Source organism: Populus trichocarpa, chromosome 4 (genome assembly GCF_000002775.5).
Source record: "Populus trichocarpa isolate Nisqually-1 chromosome 4, P.trichocarpa_v4.1, whole genome shotgun sequence".
In the NCBI taxonomy this organism is placed as follows: Eukaryota; Viridiplantae; Streptophyta; class Magnoliopsida; order Malpighiales; family Salicaceae; genus Populus; species Populus trichocarpa.
The window spans coordinates 334,524-356,726 of record NC_037288.2 but is presented as its reverse complement, the minus strand read 5'-3'; the positions used below and the strand labels follow the sequence as shown (position 1 = coordinate 356,726).

Genomic DNA, 22,203 nt, shown 5'->3' with positions numbered 1-22,203 from the left:
CATTGTCACGAATATTTCATTTTAGTCCTTAAACCACTAATTCTTGTAGATTCACCATTGCTGTCTTGAAATTAATAGATCATCGCTTGTCTTGAAATTAAGTTCTCATATCACTTTTTTTTTTTTTTTGATGTGGCTGGTTGTGGTGTCCCATCACCATATGCCTACACACAACTTCTTCTTTTTTAATATGAAGTGGAAATTGCAATTTTTTATTTTGAAAAGAGCCTCATGAAAATATATTTTATCAAACCCAATAAATAAATAAATAAAGTAAAAGCTAAAAATGGAAAATAAATAAGGAGAATTGATTAAATATTTATGAAAAATGATTGGTAATTATTACATTTCATATCAAATAAAATGATGAAATTTATATTATTTTCTTTGAGTTGGATAAAGAGTTAAGAGCTCAAATAAATTTAAAATTACCCAATTTATGAATTTTATTGACATGCTTTATTTTGGTGCTCAAAATGCAATCAAATCCTAAGCTTGTAAGAATTGTATCAAACTCACTAGTATTTTGTTTTTTCAGCAAATGTGATTGAGGAACTTTGATTGTTAGTTCAATAATAATTGTACTTAAATTGCATGAGGTTAAAGTTAAGGGACTCAATTGAAATTAAACTATTATAAGCGAGCACTATTTTGTATTTAGGAAAAAAACAAAACAACCCAATTAAGACAAATAGTATTATTTTATGCTCTTACACGTAAGAGTATCTGTGACAAGCCAACACTCATGTCGGCAAGTTGCCACGTGGTATTTGCAACGGCTACTTTGCGGATTATGGAGGGAATGAGGACGTCCTTTCACGCGCTGTTTGAGAGGCTGTGTCTCACGATCCAATTAAAATGGTGATTAGTGGGATCTGTCAAATAATGGAGGGGAGATTGTGTTTTTTGATCACCCTGCTTTCATCTTTGTTTCGTTTAATCTTCTTACTATCTTCTGTTTCAATTTAGTCCCTCAACTGCTATAATCATTCTATGTCTCAGCCTACAATCACTAAAGATCATCTCGGAAAGAGTTGAAAACAAGATCATATTAGTAGAAAATAATTTTATTCCATGCAAATTTGCCGTACAAAGCAGGGAATAGACTCAATAAAAGGACGACATTAAGATCATAGATCAAGAGAGGACCAGATTGGAACATGAGTAAGGAAACAGGGACCAAATGGTACCCTAAGAGAACAATATTTATGGAGAGGCACGTGGATAAAGTGTGGATTGCGTGTGTGCTTTGAAACTGGGGGAGACAGCAAGCAGTGAGTTGGAGGTGACCGGCTTTACAGTAAACGCTGTCTTCGTTTTCCAACTGTTTTACTTTACTATGCATGCATGTTGACTCCAATTTTATTTAGGATCTACACGATTTTATTTTTTTATTTTTTTATTTGTAGATAATGATATTTTAGGATTGGGAGATCACAAGTCAAAATTCGATGATTATGCAGAAAAAAAACTTTGAATTTCTTTTTTATATATAAAAAAAAACTGGAACTAACGTGAGCTCAATCAAGACCTTCCAACGCGGCGGCATAGAAGAGGGGTGGGGATGGTGTGCCGTCCGTGTGTGGTTGGTGTACGTCCAAGGAGGAGAAGATTGATTTAAGAGCAGAAATTATGACTTTTTTTTAATTTCTTACTGTTCATTTAAAACAAGAACTAAATCCCACGTGAGATGATTCAATCAAGAAATTAAGAGTTTTTGCTGCTGGATTTAATTAATTCAATGATGTTGGCCTGCCCACTAGCTAGCCGGTGGACCAAATCTGCCCACACAAATGATAATAAAGGTAGGAGTGGTTGAACCATTGATTTAATATTGGAATATTCAAGGCGATGCTACTCCATCGGATTTGGATTTATTTTATCATAACGATAACAATTCTTGGCATGATAATCATTTCATGGGAGGACTTGGGAAGGAAGGGGCCAGGAGTCCTTATGCTTGAAGCCATCCAAGATTTGTATTTGTTCAACCACCGCCCTATCATCCTGATCAAGTCGCCATTGTCAAGCCTGTGGAAGAAAACGTTTTCAAGAAAGGTCATCTTTAATTTGTTGCGTGAAGGTGAATTTGTTGAAGAAGAAGCACCCTGGGATGTATTTCTTGTGGAGATCATAGTCACTTTTCTACCATAGTAGGTAAACTTGAAGGAGGAAACACGTAACTTTGTGTTTTGCTGATTTACTGCATGATAAATTTATTCTAAAAAAGCTTCAAGTCGTACTGTAATTAAAGATGATTCCGTACTGTAATTCAATGGAAGAACTTTTGGTTTGTGTTAGAGGAAAGAAGAGATAAATACATACATAATAAATAGAAACTTATTTGATTAGAGAGCAAGAAACAAGGACATGAAAATAAATCTTTCCCAACAATTTTATCTTTTATTTTAAAATAGCAACCAAACAATACCTAAGATATTCCTCCTAAAGCAAGCATACTATATATATATATTACAAAAGGAAGGATATATTTGCCCCCAAAACTATCATATATGTCTGAATCAATCAGGTCTCCCACCAATCAATTGTCTCAATCAAGTACCCTTAGGCCTCAACTACTCAATTTTTTTATCAACCAAATCCTACTGTGATCTAAAGGTAAAGATATACTAAGAGGATGTTGAAAAATGTGATAGAAATGATTATTTTTAAAGTATTTTTTTTATTTAGAAAATATTAAAATAATATATATTTTTTATTTTTTAAAATTTATTTATGATATTAATATATTAAACCCATTCAAAAATATCAAAAAATAATAATTTAAACTAAAAAAAAATTCAAAATTTTTCAAAAGCTAACCAAACTTTTCCAGCCAGATTTTGGAGAAAAATTTGTACATATAAAACTTTTTTGCTTAAAACTTTAGCTACAAAGGAATATTCTGAGACTTTGCATCATAAGCCTATGTAAATTGATGAATATAGAAAGAAAATAATCTAGAAATTCAAAGACTAAAGTCAATAAAATAGAAAAAAAAATATAATCGGGATTTATAATGGTAACAATCATTGCAATCCACAGGCATTATCATAGAATGAACCAACACCCCAATCGTCAGTTGTGGATGAAAGGATCACAATTGCTACCACAGCTGATCATCTCATGCTTGGTCTTAATTAGTTGAGGAATTTCCTGTGTACAAGCTCTAGCAAGCTGAGCCATCTGTGAACAAAACACAAAACTAAAGTATTTTAGTAATGACACAGGTCTAGATTGCAGAAACTTGGATTTCCTGTGATCAAATTTCACCTTGCAAACGGAGTCAAGAGGGTAGTCATCTCTAGGCCTAGGATCAACTAGTTTAGGGAGATTTTCTCTTGGATCAGGCTGTCTCAGAACATCCTCGAACTGCAGAAGATCCAGACATACAAGTCAAGTTATTAAATGTACTCACGAGGCATGTGAGCAATATGAGGCACTTCCAACTTCACTAAGCTTTGTCAAACCAAAATCTGCAACCTGTACAAAATATTATCTTGGAGTACTTCACATAAATAGACTTCAGAGGCTACACTGCTACAGTATGAATACGGGACGATCGACAACCTTTCCGCGGAAGTTTTTGTCTATCAGAATGTTTGCTGATTTGACATCATGGTGGATATATACAGGTACAGTATGCTCATGGATGTATTCAGGGCCTCTGGCCAAGTCTAGAGCTATTTGAACCCTAGTTGACCATGGCAACGGAACCTTCCCTGAGAAAAGAACAGATCTTTAACATGATCATTAGAATAACTTGACACAAAATCTAGAAATTGATTATGCAGATGCATTCTTACCCGAATTACTACGCAAATGTTGGCTTAGATTTCCATTCTCAATGAACTCATTGGCCAAGAATAGTAACCTTCACTGCAAGAAAATTGATAAATATAAATGAAAATACTGACGGATTTTTTCTATCAGTATTTTATATTTGGTGATATTTACCAATCAAATTTTTTCATCGTTAACTCCATCGGTAAACACCGACAGAAATATATCATCGGTATATATCAAGAGAATCGCAGTCAGAATAGAAGGAATAAAAAAAACCAAACAGTAGATGACGTGTAAGTTTTTACGGACGCAATTACCGATACAATTACAGTGAGATTTAAAAAAGTAAATCATACAGTAATGTGGCATTAATACTGATAAAATGGCCGACAAAGTCACAATCCTGTTGAAAGAGAGATATGAGGATGATCATTTGACGAAGTCACTCTCCGACAGAATTACCAACGGAGTGAAGTGAGTATGTTATTTTTTGGCATGTATTATCTGTTTCTAATGCCATTGGTAAAAAAATTTTATTAACAACATAGTAGAAATTACCAACAAGGTTTTTTTCAACAATCAGTATCTGTCCATGAATCCGTCGGTAAAATATTCATCGGTAGCATATTAGTGTAAACATTGATAAAATTTTATATCGATAAAACTGCTAAATGTGATAGTGATTGAACACAATATTCTATTAATCATACCTGCCCCAAATTGTTTCGCAAGCAATGCAGTGGCTATAAGATGATTGAATACTTAAAGATCATTAAGAGTGTTAGAGAATAATATAAATCATATCTTGGAATCTTATCTAACAACATAAGTTTTTAGGTTGAGATGATTTTGTGACATGGTATCAGAGCCTTGATGACCAAGTGGTCTTGAGTTCGAATCTCACCACCCCCATTTATTTGATAAAAATTAAGTACAAGGCAATGTAGGCCTGTGCAAGTTTCAAGCTTGGGACATCACCTAACAGCTTAAACTTCTAGGTTGAGATGGTTATATGACAAAGGAACATCAAATGCAAAGTAATTAATGAGATCCCACATAAGTTCCTGGATAACTGCTCAATGGTGCCAAAGTTCCCGAGCAAGAGTGGCGTGAAAGGATCAAATATTAATTACCAGGTTTAAGTGATCAACGTGTGTTAAAACCTTCAGCTCAGCAAGAATTCTTTCGATGCTTGCATATCCATCTTCTTGATTGCAGCTTTCTGCAAATACAGTAGGTGGAGGAAAGAGTGCGTTGATTCAGCGCGGAAGGGATTAGATTCAAGCAATTTAATCCTGTTATGAATGGCACTTAACCAGTGGATGTTTTTCTCCAGGAGATTTCCTTGGTTGTTTCTTCTACATTTATTAATGATGAATCAATGATTGATAAAGATCATGACAACGAACCTCGCCTCCTAGTTCAGCATAGTGCACTGATCCAAACCCACCTTGCCCAATCTTATTATCTATGCTAAAGTCATCGGTAGCCTTAGCAAACTCTTCATAAGAAAACTCCACAGATTTGTCTACTGTAATACCTGATAGCCCCGGAGAACAAACATGAGCAGCTGTTTCCGAAGTCTTCTCCGTTATATTCCCCTAGGCCAGGGGCAGGGCTCGTGCAATTTGAACAGCCACAGGCTTACAAGTGCATTTGCACTGCATTAGGCTTAATTAGAGTTAGCTACAAGGGATCAAGAGTTCGCTCCCATCCTCTCCAAGGATGTATGATTAATAATCAGCTGTTTCTGGGAGTGATGATACCTCAACCTTCCTTCTTGTATAAAGTCCAAAATAAAAACAAGTAGCCAAAAAGAAAGCTCCAGCAAGCTAGCCCTGCGACAGATACGCCTGCAATGACTCTGCTCGATATTTCAAACATAAAATGTTTCAAACACTCTAGTTATTACTCGAACCGTTGACAGGGCCAACCATGCATGTAACTAGGTCGAGGGGGTCCAATGTTACAGAGACAAACCATATTATATAATCACTATCATGTTTTTGACCAAGATCCAAATTAAGATACAAGTTTTTTTATTATCCCAAAATGTCCATCTAACAAGCCACAACATTTTGGATTCATGCATGAAAAGATTTTGGAAAAACACAAAATTCATATGGAGTCAAAATTCATCCCCAGGTTGTACCTCTCTAGCAAGTCCGCCGGCACGCCGGACTCCGTCGTTAAGGATGACAAGCTCTCATTTGGACGAAGCGAGTATGTCACGAACAATAATCCATAATCCCTTGACACTTGCTCATCTCCACACGAACAATTCAATGTTACATTGATAGGAACATGGTTGGTATCTTAGTGGTATCCCATATGATGACTCCATGTACCCAATCCTCAGTGGTGAGGTTAGCAAAACTCCTTGCAATCTTAAGGTAAGTATCATCTGATTGAGTAATGTAAGAAAAAGTATGGCCCGAAAAATCACCATTTAAACAATCACAAGAAAAGGGTATTTTGATTCTTGTATGTATCACTACGCATGCTATCTTGATTTGGGATAGTAGGATTGTAACGAAGGATTTCGTTAATGTCTATGTTAGAGATGGTGCTGATATATATGTGTGAGGTTTGACCCTTGCCATACATACATAGTATGAGGCTAAGGCAAGGTCACAACCAGCTGTCCACTTGGCTTGGAATTTAAAGGCCAGGAGGAGAAGAACATAAGAGGCTAAAAATTGAATTTAGGTTTATTTTCTTGTACACGGCATAGATTAAGTCTGTGTTTGGGAATATAGTTAAAACCATGTTTTTTTTAAATTTAAATTTTTTTTTGCTAATTTTTTTTAATGTTTTTATATCATTGTGATGTGCTGATCTCAAAATTAATTTTTAAAAAATAAAAAAAAATATATCATTTTGATATATTTCTAAACAAAAAGCACTATAAATCATGACCACTAATATAATCTCAAATAGACCCTAAGAGCATCTCAGATAAATGAAGTTAGATAATAGCACATAAAACTAACTATGTTGTATTAAATTCAATATCACTAGCTATTGATTGATAGACATCAGCCGTTGTCATACTAGTACCTAGCTACCATTATTTTTTGCACTTAAAACTTTGACTTTTCATATATTTATTTTATGTATAAATAAGTAGTTAAATTTATGTTATTTTGTGTGAAAAATAAAAGAAAAAAACATTGGAGGGAAAAAGACAATAAGAGTTAGAGAGTTTATAATTTATATAAACTTGTTATTTATGAAATAAAATAGATTGTTTTATCTTTTGTTGAGTGTTTTAAAACTACTATCGGTTGTCTCTTCCACCAGCAAGCCCATGACCCATGGTTTAGGGTAGTTCTAGTGGGTTCATAAAAGATTTTGGCCCGAGACCATCCTCTCTTGCGTATTTATTGTTTTCAAATTCTTCCTTAGCCACTTCCACAGTTTCTCAATTAAATTTAAAGTATTCCATGTCCAATCCATTTCATTTTCTTTCGTTGTAGATTGGTCCCATTATCAAGGGAGGGAGAAAACAATTTTGAAAGCAATCGGGCAACCAAATTCCATCCTTCATCAACTTGTTCAATCTGCTTCTAAATTCTAAACTTGTTCTCTTAATTCGATATGTTCTTATACATTTTCTACTATGCAGTCACGTTTAGCTATTTTATATACTCATATACGTTCGAGCGAACTTCATAGAGGCTCGTATGATATAGAAATACTAAAATATGAGCAGAAAATGTGAAAAGAATCCTGAGAACTACGTAGTTCTAAAGTATACTCCTACAACCTCAAGGATTTTTCAATGACCCTAACAACACGAAATCAGATACGATTTCATGAAGAAGAAGATAGACAAGATCTAATGCTCTATAGGTGCCGGAGTATAAGACACCAACAAATATACAGTGCTATAAACATGTACACAGAAACACAAAGTCTTATCTTCTTGGCCTGATTCAAAATCTGTATTCAAGATTGAAAAGCCCCGTCCGATTTCCCCATAAGTAAATATCCCTGCCATTGGGACCCCAGGAAAGTTATCCAAGAATGGTGAGCTATCAACATTGCTGTGCCCAAAGAATGACTCACCACGGCCCCAACAAGCGAAAACGAAACCTCCAATAACTTCCTTTTCACCAACACCCCTAGCTGCATGAAGCTGGCAGCTTCTAAAACTCCAATCTAGCTTCAGGTTTCTGAAATTCTTGGAGATATTACTACAAGAAGATAATGCGGCGCTTGGATCTGGATGGTAAAGATGAAAGTAGTCTCCAGTTTTTATGCCGACTCCATCCACAAAAAGGTGCTCTACATCTCCACTGTTGACAAGCAACTATCTCAATGAGAAGAGAATCTTTGAAAATGGTCTTAAATCAAACAAAGGAAAAAAGCTTCTAAATTAATTTATGGCTACAAATACCACTGATCAACCCTTATGTTTAATGGGGTGATCAAGACGGAAAATATCAGTAACTTCTGCAATTTTTCAAGTTTTGCACATTCTTTGGAGTACATGGAAAACTTCTGCATGAAAAATACAAGGCTAAAATAGAAGGTGAGAGTTCAACCACTCACCCCATAACTTCATGGAAAGCTAGAGATCTCATCTGTCTTGGCTTCTCTGGCCCAACAAAGCATTTTCTTTGTTCAGAAACTCCAATGAACAGTTTAGTTTGGTTCCCCAACTTTAACATATTAAATTATAATTCAGAAAAGAGACAAATACAATAGAAAACTAACAACAACGAAAGGATGTACTGAATTAATTAAGAATCAAGATAATTAATAGGACACGAATTAGTAGACAGCTCAAGAACTTGATGTTCATATATGGTAGCAGAAGTGGCTTGCAACATGCACGAATGAAGGAGAGTGGCAGAGAATTTACATTACGTGTTATTGTCTTTAGACAGTATAGAATTTGCATTATACAGTACATTTTATCTCGAATGCAATATATTAAAGTGATGAAATTTTATTTTATTAAGTTATGATAAATGTTCATTTCAATCCTCAACTTTTTCAAAATTTACATTTTTATTTTTAATTATAATTTATTTTACAGTTCGACGAAGAGATAAATGAGGAGAGAGAAAGTATAGCTATGGCTGGCACTTCGTTTTGTTTTGTTGTATGAAAAAGAAGAAAAGAGGAAAGAGGGATGTATTTTAATTTTGATGAAGGAAGAAGAAAAGCAAATTCAAAATAAAGGGGCCTAATTACAAAATCTTTAAATGAAGGACCTGTTTTTCTTCTTTTCAAAAATGATAGGGACTAAACTATACAATGTTCCCAAAAAATCCACTGTCTACAAATCATTTTTCCTTAGGAAAACACCAGATGCCTAAAGCATGGCTTTCCAAAAGACTAGATATCATACCTCATTGTTGATGTCATCTATAATCCTCTGACCACCTAGAATCTCTTGTCCTCCTTCTCTTCTGACAGAAAGCCATGTACTAAGACCTGTCTCAGATTCAATCTCATTGGCAGAAACTGCCTTGAACCTTGGACCTATTGCAGAAACACCACTTGATAATGCAGAATGGAAATGGATTTCCCCTGTGCCTGCCATTAAGACAGATTGATCAGGATCAAGAAAAGGCAAGTACATTGTCTATCTATTTTAGTTGCAAGAACATAGATGAATACAGTTAAAATACCAGAAGGCCTGTTTTGATCCCTTGCAAATACAAGAGCAACTGCATCAGAAAAATATTGATCGACGCTCCCATAATAGACATTTCTTGACTCTATGCCACTTCTGTACAGGAATTGAGCTCTCTCGTCGCCGACAACAATTGTTTCCCTCGACATGGCATGATCTGCAACACACAATGCATTATCAACTTCAAGAAGCAATATAGTAGATTGATGCGCGACAGTTTATCATGTCTGGCAAATATTTTAAAAATATAGGCCAAGGACTCTGGTCAGTTTTTTCGCTCTATAGCAGCACAAAAGTTCTCATTACAGCTTTTCAATCACACAAATCTAGGCCAAGGGTTTTAGTTGAGAAAAACTCACCCAGCTTTTCCATTACAGGTTTCTGGTCAGTTTTTTCGCTCTGTATCATCATGAATTAAAGTCACATCTTAGCGAGAAACTTTCTGAAGAAATACAAGGATATTTGCAAGAAAATAAGAAAAAAATTAGCTTACTCCAAACATTATAATCAGACTCGGTGATGTGGAATCAGATACTAAAGCTGCATAATTCCTAATATCCATCACGAACTTATCAACCATTGCCACTCCCTGTGCCTGATGTTACCATTTCAGAAAAAATACTCAAGATTAGTTAGCTTATTGTCAACAAATACATAAAGGTCTATGTATTTTCTTCAATTAATACTTTTATGGCTCGCCGATTATGCAATTTAAGATTTTTTCAAGGTTTTAACAGTAAGGATATTATTGGGTTATTAGAAGACTTCTCGATCCGATCTTAAACAAGCCATCCAAACTTAGAAGTTGAGACAGAAAAGATATAGATAGTGAGGACATATGGGACATCTCCTCCTGTCTTTCCTGTTTTAAAATGACAGAATTCACTTCAAAACTGCACTAGAAACAGATTTATTTTATGTCTGTTTCTGTCCTTCCAACCAAACATGTTTCTATCCTTTTTGTGTTTGTCTACTCTATCCTTGGATACTAACAGCTAAGAGCATCATCTTTTAAACGAAGGTTAATTGGTTGCATAATTTGTTACCTTTCTTGGTCGTAGCAGCGGGATGGCATCAACTTTTAGTCCTGGTAAAAATCCCACAGCCAACATGATACCAAAGCTTGAGTTTGATGCACCATCAACCCAAAAATCTTCTATCATAACCTACATATTTTTTAAAAGAAGCCAATAATGCATTCTTTCATGTCTCTTAGAAAGAACAAAAGCAAGCAATTAAAAGAATGTTACAGAGCTGACCTCTTTATATTCATCAGTAACAGCATCTCTTCCCATGATTCCACCAGCACAAGACACAATAATTGGAGTTTTGGAACCAAGTTTTGCTGCTAACTATAACACAAACCGTACAGGCAATCCGACGTTAACTTAACAAAAACAACAAAAAAAGAGGAGAAAATCCACAAGAACATGTTTGATATTGCAGTTAATGTTCAATCTTACAAAATCGAGTATTCCACTCAAATCAACCCCACTCCCAATAACATTTGCAATGGCAAACTGGGGTCTAATTGGCTCAGAGAGAACCTTATTGACAACCTCTTCTAATGCAACCTGTTAATTTGACTATCATCAGAAAACACAAAAACTCTATTCAAGTTAGAGACTGTACAGTAAAGTGATGGCTTTTCTGTTGGTTTTTTTGAAGACCCAACAAACCTTTTGGACTGGATTCAGAGAAAAAGCGGAGGCAAGCTTTGGTTTATAGAGGATTTGATTGCAATTTCGGCTCCATGATTTGCTTACACAAGCTGCTGATGCAAAGGATAAAGCTGGTATTCGTTTGAGTATGTTTTGGAAAAGGTCTTCGTTTATTGACGCAAAGCCTGTCATTGGCGTTTTAGCTTCTTTTGGTTTTTCCTCCATTGTTGTTGATATCATAATTCTGCAACTTTTGCTTGACCTGAGAGCTGTTTATGGGAGAGACCAGCAAAAAAATCAACTTGATATGGGACCCAATATTTTAGGCATATTTCATTTTCGAAAGGAAAATTTCATGGAAAGGACTTGGAATTAGGAAGAGCTCAGGAGACTAAGTCAACATGCATTGATGTAAGACTGCATGAAGTAATTTCCAAACTCTTTTTTTCCTATGCTGTAAAGAAGAGGTTGAACTCAGTGCATCATTTTCAAGATTCAATCTGGTTCTAAAATGAAAGCCTCAAGTTCTAGTTCACACGAAAGAAATTTTATAGGTATTTGATCAAATAAAGAATTGTGCGTGAAATGAATCAAAAAAAAATATATTTATTTTTCTATTAACTCCATATAGACAGACTTACGATGATGAGATAAATTCAAAGAAAACCTTTTTTTTATGGTAAAAGATATTGACACAACCGAACCAACAAGAAAAAAAACAAGCACAAAAAAAGATAAAGTTTTGCCGAAAAGTCTTAAAAACTATAGCTATAATTCATATTTTATTACTGAATATTTTTATATATATAGTCTGTTTTTTTTTTCAAGATTTACAACTAATTAGATATGCTAACAAGTAAAAGAATGAGGATCCATGGTTTGGGTAATGCTGACCACAAATCTCCATATGGTTCTTATGTTCTATTTTTTGTTCTTAATTATTGATCTCTAGCATCAGAATTTTTTCTCTCTAAAATGTGCCCAAATCCCATGATTAAATCATTACATGGTGTCCACATTACAGCTTTAGGAATCTTAAGAGGTGAGCATATTAATTGTGGTTCTTCACATTTTCATTGTTTATCCAAAATGCTAAGTAAACAATGATCTAAATAATGGCATGTTGATGTAGGTTCGATCTGCATACCGTAAGAATGATTTTGGAAGGGACAACTTGAAGAGATTATCAGTCAAGGTCAGAATTCAGTTTGTTTCTGATGCTTCTCATTGATAAATCATAATGGATGATTTTTTTTTCTCATCTTTTTGTGGTTGTGTTGCTTCCTTTTGCTACTTTTTACAGATGGCTGATGTGAGATTACGTTGTAGAAACAAGGCATACAGTAGAAAACGAGAAATGATCAATCTATAGATGCAATAGCACTCGTGTGTCTGAATCGTTCCGATGTTCTGGCCTTATCACACCATAGCTATGTTATGCAACAGAAATGTCCTTCCGATTCAAGCTGTTTTCACCATTCTCAAATGGTTTAAAGTCCCGAAGCTCAGTCACAGAATGGAAGCGTTTGAGGCCAAATTATTGTGATATATAAACGTTTAATGAAGATTACACTAAAGATGTTTTTATTGTAATGCTTTCTAATGTTCCATCTGTGTACAATGTAGACAGTTTATTGGTTTTTAGTTTCATATTACAAGGAAATTTGAAAACAATATGTAGAAAGTTACAGGAATACCGTGTAATAACATCAATGTCCGAGGTCGAATCCAGAACAAGTATGGCATCTTTGCGAGCCTTGTGTGATCAAAGCTCATCCAATACCATAAATTGAGCTAACTGTCCTTCCTTGAACACGTTCTAGTAATCTACACGTGCAAGATATAGCTAAACTGGAACCAAAATTATATACTGCATTTTTATCCCTCAAAGTTAAGCTGTGGTGGTCTCCTCAGGTTCCTTCTGTGCCTGCAAACAATAGCCAAATCAGAGGTGGTAAACAAAATAAAAGGGGATTTTTGTTTTTTGAATATGCAGAGTAGAATCGAAAATGCAGAATCATACTATGCATGGAAAACATGTTACCATGATATAGTAGCGAATATCACTTGAAGCATGTATATGCCCAGTGCTGAAATATGATTGAGCATATTGTTCTATGCACTCGACCCTGCAAGTCATTTTCAATAATGCATGTCATTTGTGTGTGGTTGAAACTTTAGTGGAATAAAAAATTATCAAGCCACAAATCCATCAAAAAATTGTCCATAATTTTCAATTCTTTGTTTTAGCAAAGTTCAATAACGATGAGAAGAGTCAGCAGAAAAATTAACTAGGAAAGCTACTGTTATTGGTTCAATTAAGGGACAGGTCTTCTAGGAAAAAGCTGTCAAATCTTAGATCCAAGGAAGTACAAACATGGATACGGATATGACATGATACAGATAGGTTAATATGTCAATTCTAGAAACTATTTATTAATTTTGGATACATTATAGTAGTGTTTGACATGTATTTGAAAGTATTGGTCAAGTATGAATGGTGATACACGCCTGATATGGATAAGTGAGGGGTTTTGAAGCATCTGAGCTTCATAGGTTAGATCTAATCCAGACCATGAGTATCGTATGTGGAAGCAGCCTTTCCTTGGTGAATCGTGCACAATCAGAAAATACTGTTGGTTTTATGAAGAGTCACCTGTACACGTAGTTCACCATGATACCTCCACTTTGACGAAGTCCTCTCTCTGACCGGTCTGCCATCCAATTTAATCTTTCAACCATCTGTTAAACATTGAAATGCATAATTTTAGTATAAAAAAGTTTTCAACTTGGAGATCATTTTGTTTATAAGCTTTCCAACTTTCAATTCGTAAACAACATGAAATCAACAGGAGCATGTTCAAACTCTAAATCTACAGGCTTCTAAATCGATCCATGATGAAACAATTAAAGCAATATATAATATATTGAGAAACCATATCAGGCCAGCTAGTAGATGTGATTTCTATAAGTGATTCAATTACTAATTTACAAAATTAAGGTTATACCGCTCCATTTTGCAAGTGAAAATTTGCCACGGAATCTAGAGCTTTTCCTCTCTTCTTCTCTTGGAGAAGGTACCTATATCCACAGAACCAAAATCTATAAATAGTTTCATAAAATGAAGAAAAATAAGCTTTATGCAACAACAGAGCTGAGAAATATAAGTACATCTCCAGCATGCCCAATTATTAGACCTCTGTGTCACTTACAACACATGACCTATCATTTTGATGAAACAAATGGAACAACGTTATGAATAGGTGTTCCTTGTACCAAAGGAAGAGAAAGTTATAATTTCAATTAGTATCATACAATGCTTCAAGTGCAGTGCCTCATGAGAATTTGGTCCCTTCCACATTTTCAGTTGGAAATATAAACTAGTGAGTGTTTTTCAAAGCCCCTGGCCGGCACTTTAATTCGACTTGAATGTTAAGGTTATCTTACCTGGCACACAGCCGCATTAGAGGGGGCTTCAAGGCAGAAAGTAATTCGGCTGAACTGGTCCACTCATAGTTTTTGGATGTCAGCAAGTTTAGCATCACTTCCATGCCATTTTTTCCAGCATAAGTCTCCCTACAGGTAAAAGTGTGTTATCCAGCCTATAGCAATGCCGTAATGTAAGTTTTTAACTAGTCGTATTTTTAGAAACATAATAGTATCATCGTGATTAGTCCAAGAGGACAATGGAGAGATTGTGCACAGAAGCATTAGAGTTTTGAGGAAAACAGAGAGCATCAAGGATCATGTATCCATATTTTATATGCTGGGGACTGGACCTGCAAACTTTCAATGTTGTTCAAAGAGGTACTTGCAGCTTCTTTGGACACAAGGTACTATTGTGTAAGACATAAGAGGGTACAAACTTATTAGGTTACAGGGCTTCAGATCATCCTGAACTATAAGAAGCACGACATATTTGCATACTCTGTGTATGTGTTTTGTGTACTAGGAAAACCTACTAAAAGCAATTTAGAGCCTAAATTGGTGAAAGAACAAGTTTTAGGCTCTTTGGGATCTGCTTCATTAAGAAAATAGCAAAGCAAGATAGTAGAAAGGTGAAAAAATGAGTTGCTGGGTGAGGGAATTAGTAGTCTCATATGTGTTAGGTCGGTAAAAAAATGTAGGAAATTATGGTTTAGAAAAGACTAATGGTTTGTGTATGACCTAGGGGTGAATGAAGCAAGAAAAAAAAAAGGAAAATTTGGAAGCAGGCTGTATTTAAAGAATGGTATTCCAGATGCTACTGGGGGGGAAATATGAGGTTCCAAACTCTCTTGGGGATAAGAACTGCTGAATAATCAAAATTCAAAGAGACAGATAACAAATAGAAACTTACAGAGCAGAATTCAAAAGCATTCTTTCTTCATCAGGTTCGAGTAAGTTCTCCTGAAAAGTGGAGCCAGATCCACCTGTTGGTTGTTCCATGTTGTCAACTTTAGCAATTACTGATTGAGATGCCAACTTAGATAGCAACCATTGCATGAATCCGGGGATTGGGCTTAGAGTTGCAAATGTCTTTGTAGAATAAATGAAAAATGTCAGCAACTAATAGAATCTCACAAGACAAAAGACTTTAATTAACCATGGCATTCCAGATTCCAGAAAATACAAAGATCAGTGTAACTTCTTCTTTTCCAATAAAACAACTAATATCAAAGGACTTTAATCAAGTGAAGAGGGTAGGTTTCATACCAGTAACACAAGTTGCTTACGCAAAAAAGAAATACATTTCATGCTTCAACCGAATGAAGCAACAATGCTTACAGGAAAGTTTGTTCAATAAAGATACCAGTTTTTTAATTTAAGAACGAGAATGAAAAATACTTACAGATATTTGTGGCATATCTCTTTTCACCAATGTAATCATGCGTTTAATAAGAAACTTCCCTAGATTGATCCCTGCCAAGCCAGGCTGTTAACTTTCTGTAAGTATGTAATCAGGTAAGAAGGAAGCAGATAATCAAAGTTTGTTGTTCAACACTCTGTTATGGATAAACAATAGCTGTCACAAGTAAATACGAGTGCACACCAAAAAACACTTTATTTTACAACTGCCACGTCTATATCCTCATCAGTAAAAGGCGCATGTGGTAAACAAAAAAAAGCAATTGCTACAGGGCACATCAGTGGAAAAGAAGAATAAGCTTCCTTGTAAGGCCAGGGTAGGTATAAAATAATGCAGTTGCTCTCACCAAAAATATTCTGGAAAGTATAGTTCAACTAAAGGCAAAGGCTCAAGCAAAAAGGGAGCAGAAATACATGGTGTGGTAGGTTATTTGACTTTATACATTCCCTAATTGATAATCAACCATCACATGGCTTGGCAAACCAAATCTTTGCAACCACACATGCCTTCAATCTGAAACAAAGAGAGAATAGGTAGAAGTAATTATTCTTACCTGAGTTGACGATATAGAATAAAATAATGCACAAGCAGCCTCATGTTCAGGTATGGGAGGAACATCCAACAAAACTTCCTGTTAGATTTTAAGAAACTGTCAGCAATGCCCTAAAAAAAATACAAATTTCAATTTGTGAAATGAACCTGTATTGTCTGAGCCACATTCTTCAGAAGTGCAACTTCTATGAAAATAAGGGGCTCGCCTAAAAGAATTTCAAGATTTAGACCACAGCAAATAAATAGTTAAAAATTCTGTTGAAATTTTTTTAAAAAAAAAATAAAAAGTAGAAGCATTCTATAACTCCAATTCATTATTTGTTAATCAAGTCTGTGATTTCTGGTAAACATTTTTTATAATTTGCTCGTGACAGATTTAAGATCTTAACTCAATAAATGCACTCCAAATTTACTGATAAAGATGCTAAATCAACACCATTTTTATTTGCGAGGTATCTGCCTTTCTCACATTGGTGAGGTTAATCTCCATCAAAAAATTCCCAATGACATGTGCAGGATATGAAACAGTTTATCAAACATTTACTACCTTACATCAATTTGAATGGAAGCCAAATAATTGCACCAAGGCTTTGAGGTACAAACTTTCTATCACATGTATGAATAACATTAACCAAATGGTTAGGTAAAAGGATAATAAACTGCACTGTCCATGCATGCAGTGAAAGATTTGCTAACCTGGTATTGCTGGATGGAAATATCCAAAACAACGGCGGCCAACACCCAACCTTCTTTTAAGATCCAAAAGATTGCTGATTGGATGCACTGCCTGGACAAAACAGCACTATTAGAATATACACAGCCCAGACAAGGAAACAATTAGATCCATGATTAGTGCAAGACAGGTTAAAGAAACATACCTCATAAGTCACAATTTTCTCCAGCAAAGAAGCAGAATCATCCCACGTAATCTGATGAAGCTCCAACACAGCTGGACTAAGCCAAGTACTAAGTTTCTCCTTTAAGCAGGAATCTAATGCTCGCAACAAGGCAATATTTTCCTCTCTGCACACAGAAAGAATCAACTAATGAAATTCTGAATTCCATCACCATATATTACTATCGGTATACCACTAATTTAGCATATATTAAAACTTAATGCCAGCAGTAACAAACTAACAATAATGATCGGTAAAAGTTCTTCAAGAAAAAAAATGATGCATTCTGACTGTCAATTAATTTGCAAGACCTTGTAAAAAGAACCAATTCATTGGGTGGAGAATGAAATTGTGTAAGACTGATGGACGTGCAACATTAATGCATCAAAAGGTAGAAGCTGCAGCACTTTGACAACAGTGTTCGTGTCTACTTCTACACAGACATCTAAAAACTCAAAAGACAATCAAAATGAGAAGCAAAAATATTAAAGTTGTTAAACAAAATCGTTCTCTCTTCCGTTTTTCCATATAAGTTTCTAATAAATATATGTTTCCAATGACTCGAGTCATACCGAGCACATCGAAATCAAAACATAAAATCCATGCAAATATGCAGAAAAAGCCATAACCTTACCCAAGAAAAGACAAAATATCCGCTCGAAGAAGTGACAAGAACTTCAATCCCCCAGTATAGTTATTAAGTCGTTCAAAAAGAACATTGTACGTTGGCTTAAGAGCTTGTCTCAAGTTTCTCTCAATCCGATAAAAAGCAGAAAACATGTTCTCGTCATCAACATTACTCAATTCACCTTCATTACCTGAAACTCAAAACATCTACACCCGTCAATCTCACAAAACATCCATACAAACCTCAACACAAACATGACAACAGTAACACATCCAACAAAAACCTCACCACTACGAAGCTCAAGTCCAAGATATTGCTTCAATAATTCACGAACTTGAATCCTATTAAGATCATACTCTTTGGCAAGCACAATCACCAATTTCTTCCGATTTTCATTCGAAAGACTAAAATAACCCTAAAAGTCACACACACACAGTTTACAATCCTCAAATCAGTACATCAAACAAAAACACCGATCACAAATTTCTTAATTTTATATATCTATATCTACCTGTGAGAAATCATCAAGTACAACATCCAAAGATTCAGTTTTGTTCAGCGATATCGCCAAGCCCATGGAGTCCTTCACTATATCAAAATTCCTATAAATCAATGTGATAATATAAATTAATAACAAAAAAAATATTTAAATAATAAAACAACAATCGAATCTCACTAATAATAATAAACAAAAAATCAACATAAATAATAAATAAAACAATCAAATCCCACTAAAAATAAAAATAAAAAAACAACAAATCAACATAAAAAATAAATAAAATTAAGACCTCTCGTAATGATTCCCAGAAGCACTGAAGTTGCTGCGTGAATCATCAGTAGACCGTTGATTTCTTGGAGGATCAGTCATCATTTGGTTAATCCCATTCTGTTTTTGAAACAAATAAATTAAGTATTTGCAATACTTAACGATAATTAAAAACAAAATTCTCAATAAATTTAAAAAAAAAAATCAAAATTACTTACAGATAGAGTAGGCGAGAAAGGAGAGAGCTTTGATGGGTCATTATTGGGTCTCATTTTAGCTCGCATTAAAATCGATAACCCTTTCTTGTTCATTTATTTATATTATAATTACAGTTTTTTTCCCTAAATTTCAGTTTAAATAAATGACTTTCGAGACAGTTAAGGCTGCAGTTTGACCTCTGTTGTTGATTGGTGACGCATTGCTATCCACAAACTAACCGTATTAACTAAAAAACTATTGAACCCCAATCCACAGTAAAAATATATCTTGATTACAATAAAATTATTATTTTATTCTTTATTTTTTATTTATAAGGCTTTGTTTAAAGGATAAAATAAAATTTGCATATAGTTAATTCATCATTTTTTATTTGTTAAGGGGCAACAATATTTTTTTAATTTTTATAAAGTACACTTATCATATTACCCTTAAAACAAAATTAACAATAAAAACTTTTAATCCAGAATTCTCATAATAATTTTGATTTTTTAATAAATCATTTAATTACTCTATTACCTTTATTATTAAAATTTATTAGCCTTAACTTCCATGACTTGATTATAATTTTATAATGATTTTTTTATTATTGTTGTTTAGTTTTAGAGGCATATTTGTTTTTTTATAAATTAATAAAAAGTGTGATTACTTTATTGCCTTTACCATTTAAAACTGTTAGCCTTGGTTTTAGAGACTTTATTGTAATTTTATAATAATTTTTCTTGTTATTATTGTTTAATACTAAGGGTATTTTTATTTTTGTACAAAAAAAAAATTAAGACCAAAAGTTGTTGATGCATGTCTTTGAGTGGCGTGTTCGGCTAACTCTAGTGGTTTGAATCATGATTCCATTGTATCATTGGATTTGTCTCAACATCTTCTTCCTCTTTAGGTAGCGCGTGTATGATGGTTGGGTCTGATTTGACGCTAATTTGTTTTTTTTTTCTTTTTTTTCCTTATTTTTTTTCCTCAGATTGTGTGCTGGACATGCAAAAAATTATATCAGCCCTTGAATTTTTTTTCTTTTGATTCAATCAATCTTCTCTTAATTACAATTGTTTTATTTATATTGATTATTTCTAATTAGATTTTATTTTCGATTTCATCTCTAGTTGTTTGATTTTGTTAATTTTTTTCGAATCTGATTTTCATTATTTTAATTGTTATTTTTTTAATCATTTTCTTGATTGATTTGTTTTTTTTTTTCAATTCCATTCCTAAGCATTTATATTCATTTAATTTTTATGTCATATTTGATCCTGATTCTTGTAATTGTTATTTTCTTAATTGTTTTTTTCAATTCCATCCCTAAACATTTAATTTTATTTAATTTTTATATCGAATTTAGTCCTAATTCTTTTAATTGTTATTTGTTTTTCATTGTTTTTTTATTGACATTTTTTCTCAATTTCATTCTTCAAATATTTCTTTATTAAGAATCTTTCTTCTCAGTTTTTTCGGGTTTATCTTTAATGGGGTCACCCCGGTCTCATGACCTAGGTCATAGATCTGAAAGATTAGCCCGGGTCGACTTTGGTCTTTTTTTAAAGTATTGTTTTTCAAATATTTTTTTACTCGTATTTTTTCCGGTTTTCTATTTATGGGGTCATCCAAATTGCATGTCTTAGATCATGTATTTGATTTATTGACATGGGTTGGTTGTTGGGTTCTTTCGAGACTTTTTTGTATCTTTTTTTTATATATATCTTTCTATTATATTAAAAAGTGTACATTCCTTACATTTTGTTGATATATTAGGCCTTGCGTAATATGTTGTATGGTGTAAGTTTATTCTGATAGTTTAATTTGTATTTATCGTTTAAGTCTTGGGTTTTTTAAGGTGAATTTATCTTTTATTTATTTAAATAAATAAATTTATTAAATATAATTGGTTAAATGTCTCAATTTTACAGTTTGTTTTTTTGTTATTGTTAGCAACTTTTTATTTATTTACATAAATAATCATTAATTTATTTATTTAGATGATTGCGTAGGTTTTTCAATTTACTCTTTTAATTTTTCTTGTTAAAAAAACACTTTGAAGCAACCTATATATATACCTGGTATATTTTTGAAAAAACAAAATTATAACTTACGGCAAAGCGCAAGTTAAATGGCTAGTTTTACTCGTCTTTGCATCTTTAGTGTCTGAAAATGGAAAGGATTACTGTTGATCCTTATGCTTTTTTTATTTGTCAATTTAGACCTCATTACATTATTTCCGCTCTTATTAAATTTTTCAAAATTATTTAGAGGTGATTTTAAAGTTTAAACTCGAGACAAACCCTGAGGGGGTAAACCTCCAGATCCCAGATGATACCAAACCCTTGAGGTTAATAACCGAAGGCGAGTATTTCTGGGGGACCTTTAAAACAACAACAATGGATGGCAGCTATGCAGTATCCAGCAGCTGCTATGACGACGATGCAGCAGCAGATGATGAGTACCAAACCGCATATCGTATTTTCCTCTTGAGCAGTGCTTTTGCCTATTTATGGGAGTACAGTGCCTTTCCATGTTTCCGCAATCAGGACAGTCCTCCGTCTTGAAGGAGATTATCTCTGACTTGCGTGTTCTGAGTTCTTAAGTCAGACTAATTGCAACACTAACAAAAATAATTCTAAGACCAGGACATAATCTTAGGAGAAAAGTGATCTGAGAGTTGTGCTGTTCTGTTGTTAATGATTTTTCCATGAATCTCATCTCTTAAAGACACTTCTCGTGATTGTCTTGTAAACTGCTCCTAAACAAACACCATCTTTCTTGATCATGTCTTATAACTTCTCTAAAGAATTTGAAATATGAACTGAACCTGCAGTGTCTTTGAGATTGCTGCTGACTGCCAAGATGGAAGATGCTATGATTTTTCATGAACACTGGATCGTTGACACTTCCTTTACCATTCTGATCTCTGGTATTTGTTTACTGATGATTTCAAAATACGTGAAGCTTATCCTGAGCACCATCAAATTCTCTGTGTCGTTATACTGTTCAAGAACCTAAAACCTTGTTCAGTAGCTTTATTGCTTGTTGATTAGGAACTGATTGTGTGCTGTGCTGCTGGGCCAATCCATTTAGTAAGATCAAGACACATGCCATCTGAATTTAAACATGGGCCAACAATCTCTCTGGGGCTAGGTTGTGCCCATTTCTGAATCTGGGTGAATTTAATGTTCGAAAATCTTATAGATCCGATGCC

At 34.0% G+C, this 22,203-nt stretch overlaps 2 protein-coding genes and 1 pseudogene across 2 annotated transcripts; all 3 read right to left on the bottom strand.

Annotated features, from left to right (window-relative positions):
* Window positions 1-3,029: 3,029 nt before the first annotated feature.
* LOC18097333 (chitin elicitor receptor kinase 1-like) lies at window positions 3,030-7,105 on the bottom strand (annotated as a pseudogene).
* A 368-nt stretch (window positions 7,106-7,473) lies between these two features.
* LOC18097332 (F-box/LRR-repeat protein At5g63520) lies at window positions 7,474-12,436 on the bottom strand. Its single transcript, XM_006383805.3, has 11 exons — window positions 12,245-12,436; window positions 11,116-11,366; window positions 10,900-11,010; window positions 10,696-10,788; window positions 10,483-10,602; window positions 9,930-10,031; window positions 9,796-9,835; window positions 9,432-9,593; window positions 9,149-9,336; window positions 8,344-8,453; window positions 7,474-8,087 (listed from the first exon to the last, which is right to left on the bottom strand). The coding sequence occupies exons 2-11, from the start codon at window positions 11,335-11,337 to the stop codon at window positions 7,628-7,630; spliced, it is 1,608 nt and encodes a 535-aa protein (XP_006383867.2). The 5' UTR covers window positions 11,338-11,366; window positions 12,245-12,436; the 3' UTR covers window positions 7,474-7,627.
* Window positions 12,437-12,664: 228 nt separating this feature from the next.
* On the bottom strand, window positions 12,665-19,200 carry LOC18097331 (uncharacterized). Its single transcript, XM_024599805.2, has 16 exons — window positions 19,007-19,200; window positions 18,811-18,908; window positions 18,534-18,624; window positions 18,311-18,437; window positions 18,029-18,212; window positions 17,377-17,521; window positions 17,195-17,285; window positions 16,646-16,704; window positions 16,500-16,577; window positions 15,929-16,012; window positions 15,437-15,615; window positions 14,545-14,673; window positions 14,106-14,178; window positions 13,754-13,839; window positions 13,142-13,226; window positions 12,665-13,024 (listed from the first exon to the last, which is right to left on the bottom strand). Exons 1-16 carry the CDS (start codon window positions 19,097-19,099, stop codon window positions 12,989-12,991), a joined length of 1,638 nt encoding a protein of 545 aa, XP_024455573.2. The 5' UTR covers window positions 19,100-19,200; the 3' UTR covers window positions 12,665-12,988.
* Window positions 19,201-22,203: the final 3,003 nt, after the last annotated feature.

Bases quoted from the DNA above. Each gene is read 5' to 3' on its own strand.
- LOC18097332 (XM_006383805.3), bottom strand. From the start codon at position 11,337: ATGATATCAACAACAATGGAGGAAAAACCAAAAGAAGCTAAAACGCCA. The intron at 10,603-10,695 runs GTCAGCTCTGTA...AAAAATATGTAG, and splicing joins TTACTGATGAATATAAAGAG to GTTATGATAGAAGATTTTTG. The intron at 9,836-9,929 runs GTAAGCTAATTT...ATGATGATACAG, and splicing joins GTCTGATTATAATGTTTGGA to AGCGAAAAAACTGACCAGAA.
- LOC18097331 (XM_024599805.2), bottom strand. From the start codon at position 19,099: ATGAACAAGAAAGGGTTATCGATTTTAATGCGAGCTAAAATGAGACCC. The intron at 18,438-18,533 runs GTAGATATAGAT...TGTGACTTTTAG, and splicing joins TACTTGATGATTTCTCACAG to GGTTATTTTAGTCTTTCGAA. The intron at 17,522-18,028 runs GTAAGGTTATGG...TTCTGTGTGCAG, and splicing joins GATATTTTGTCTTTTCTTGG to AGAGGAAAATATTGCCTTGT.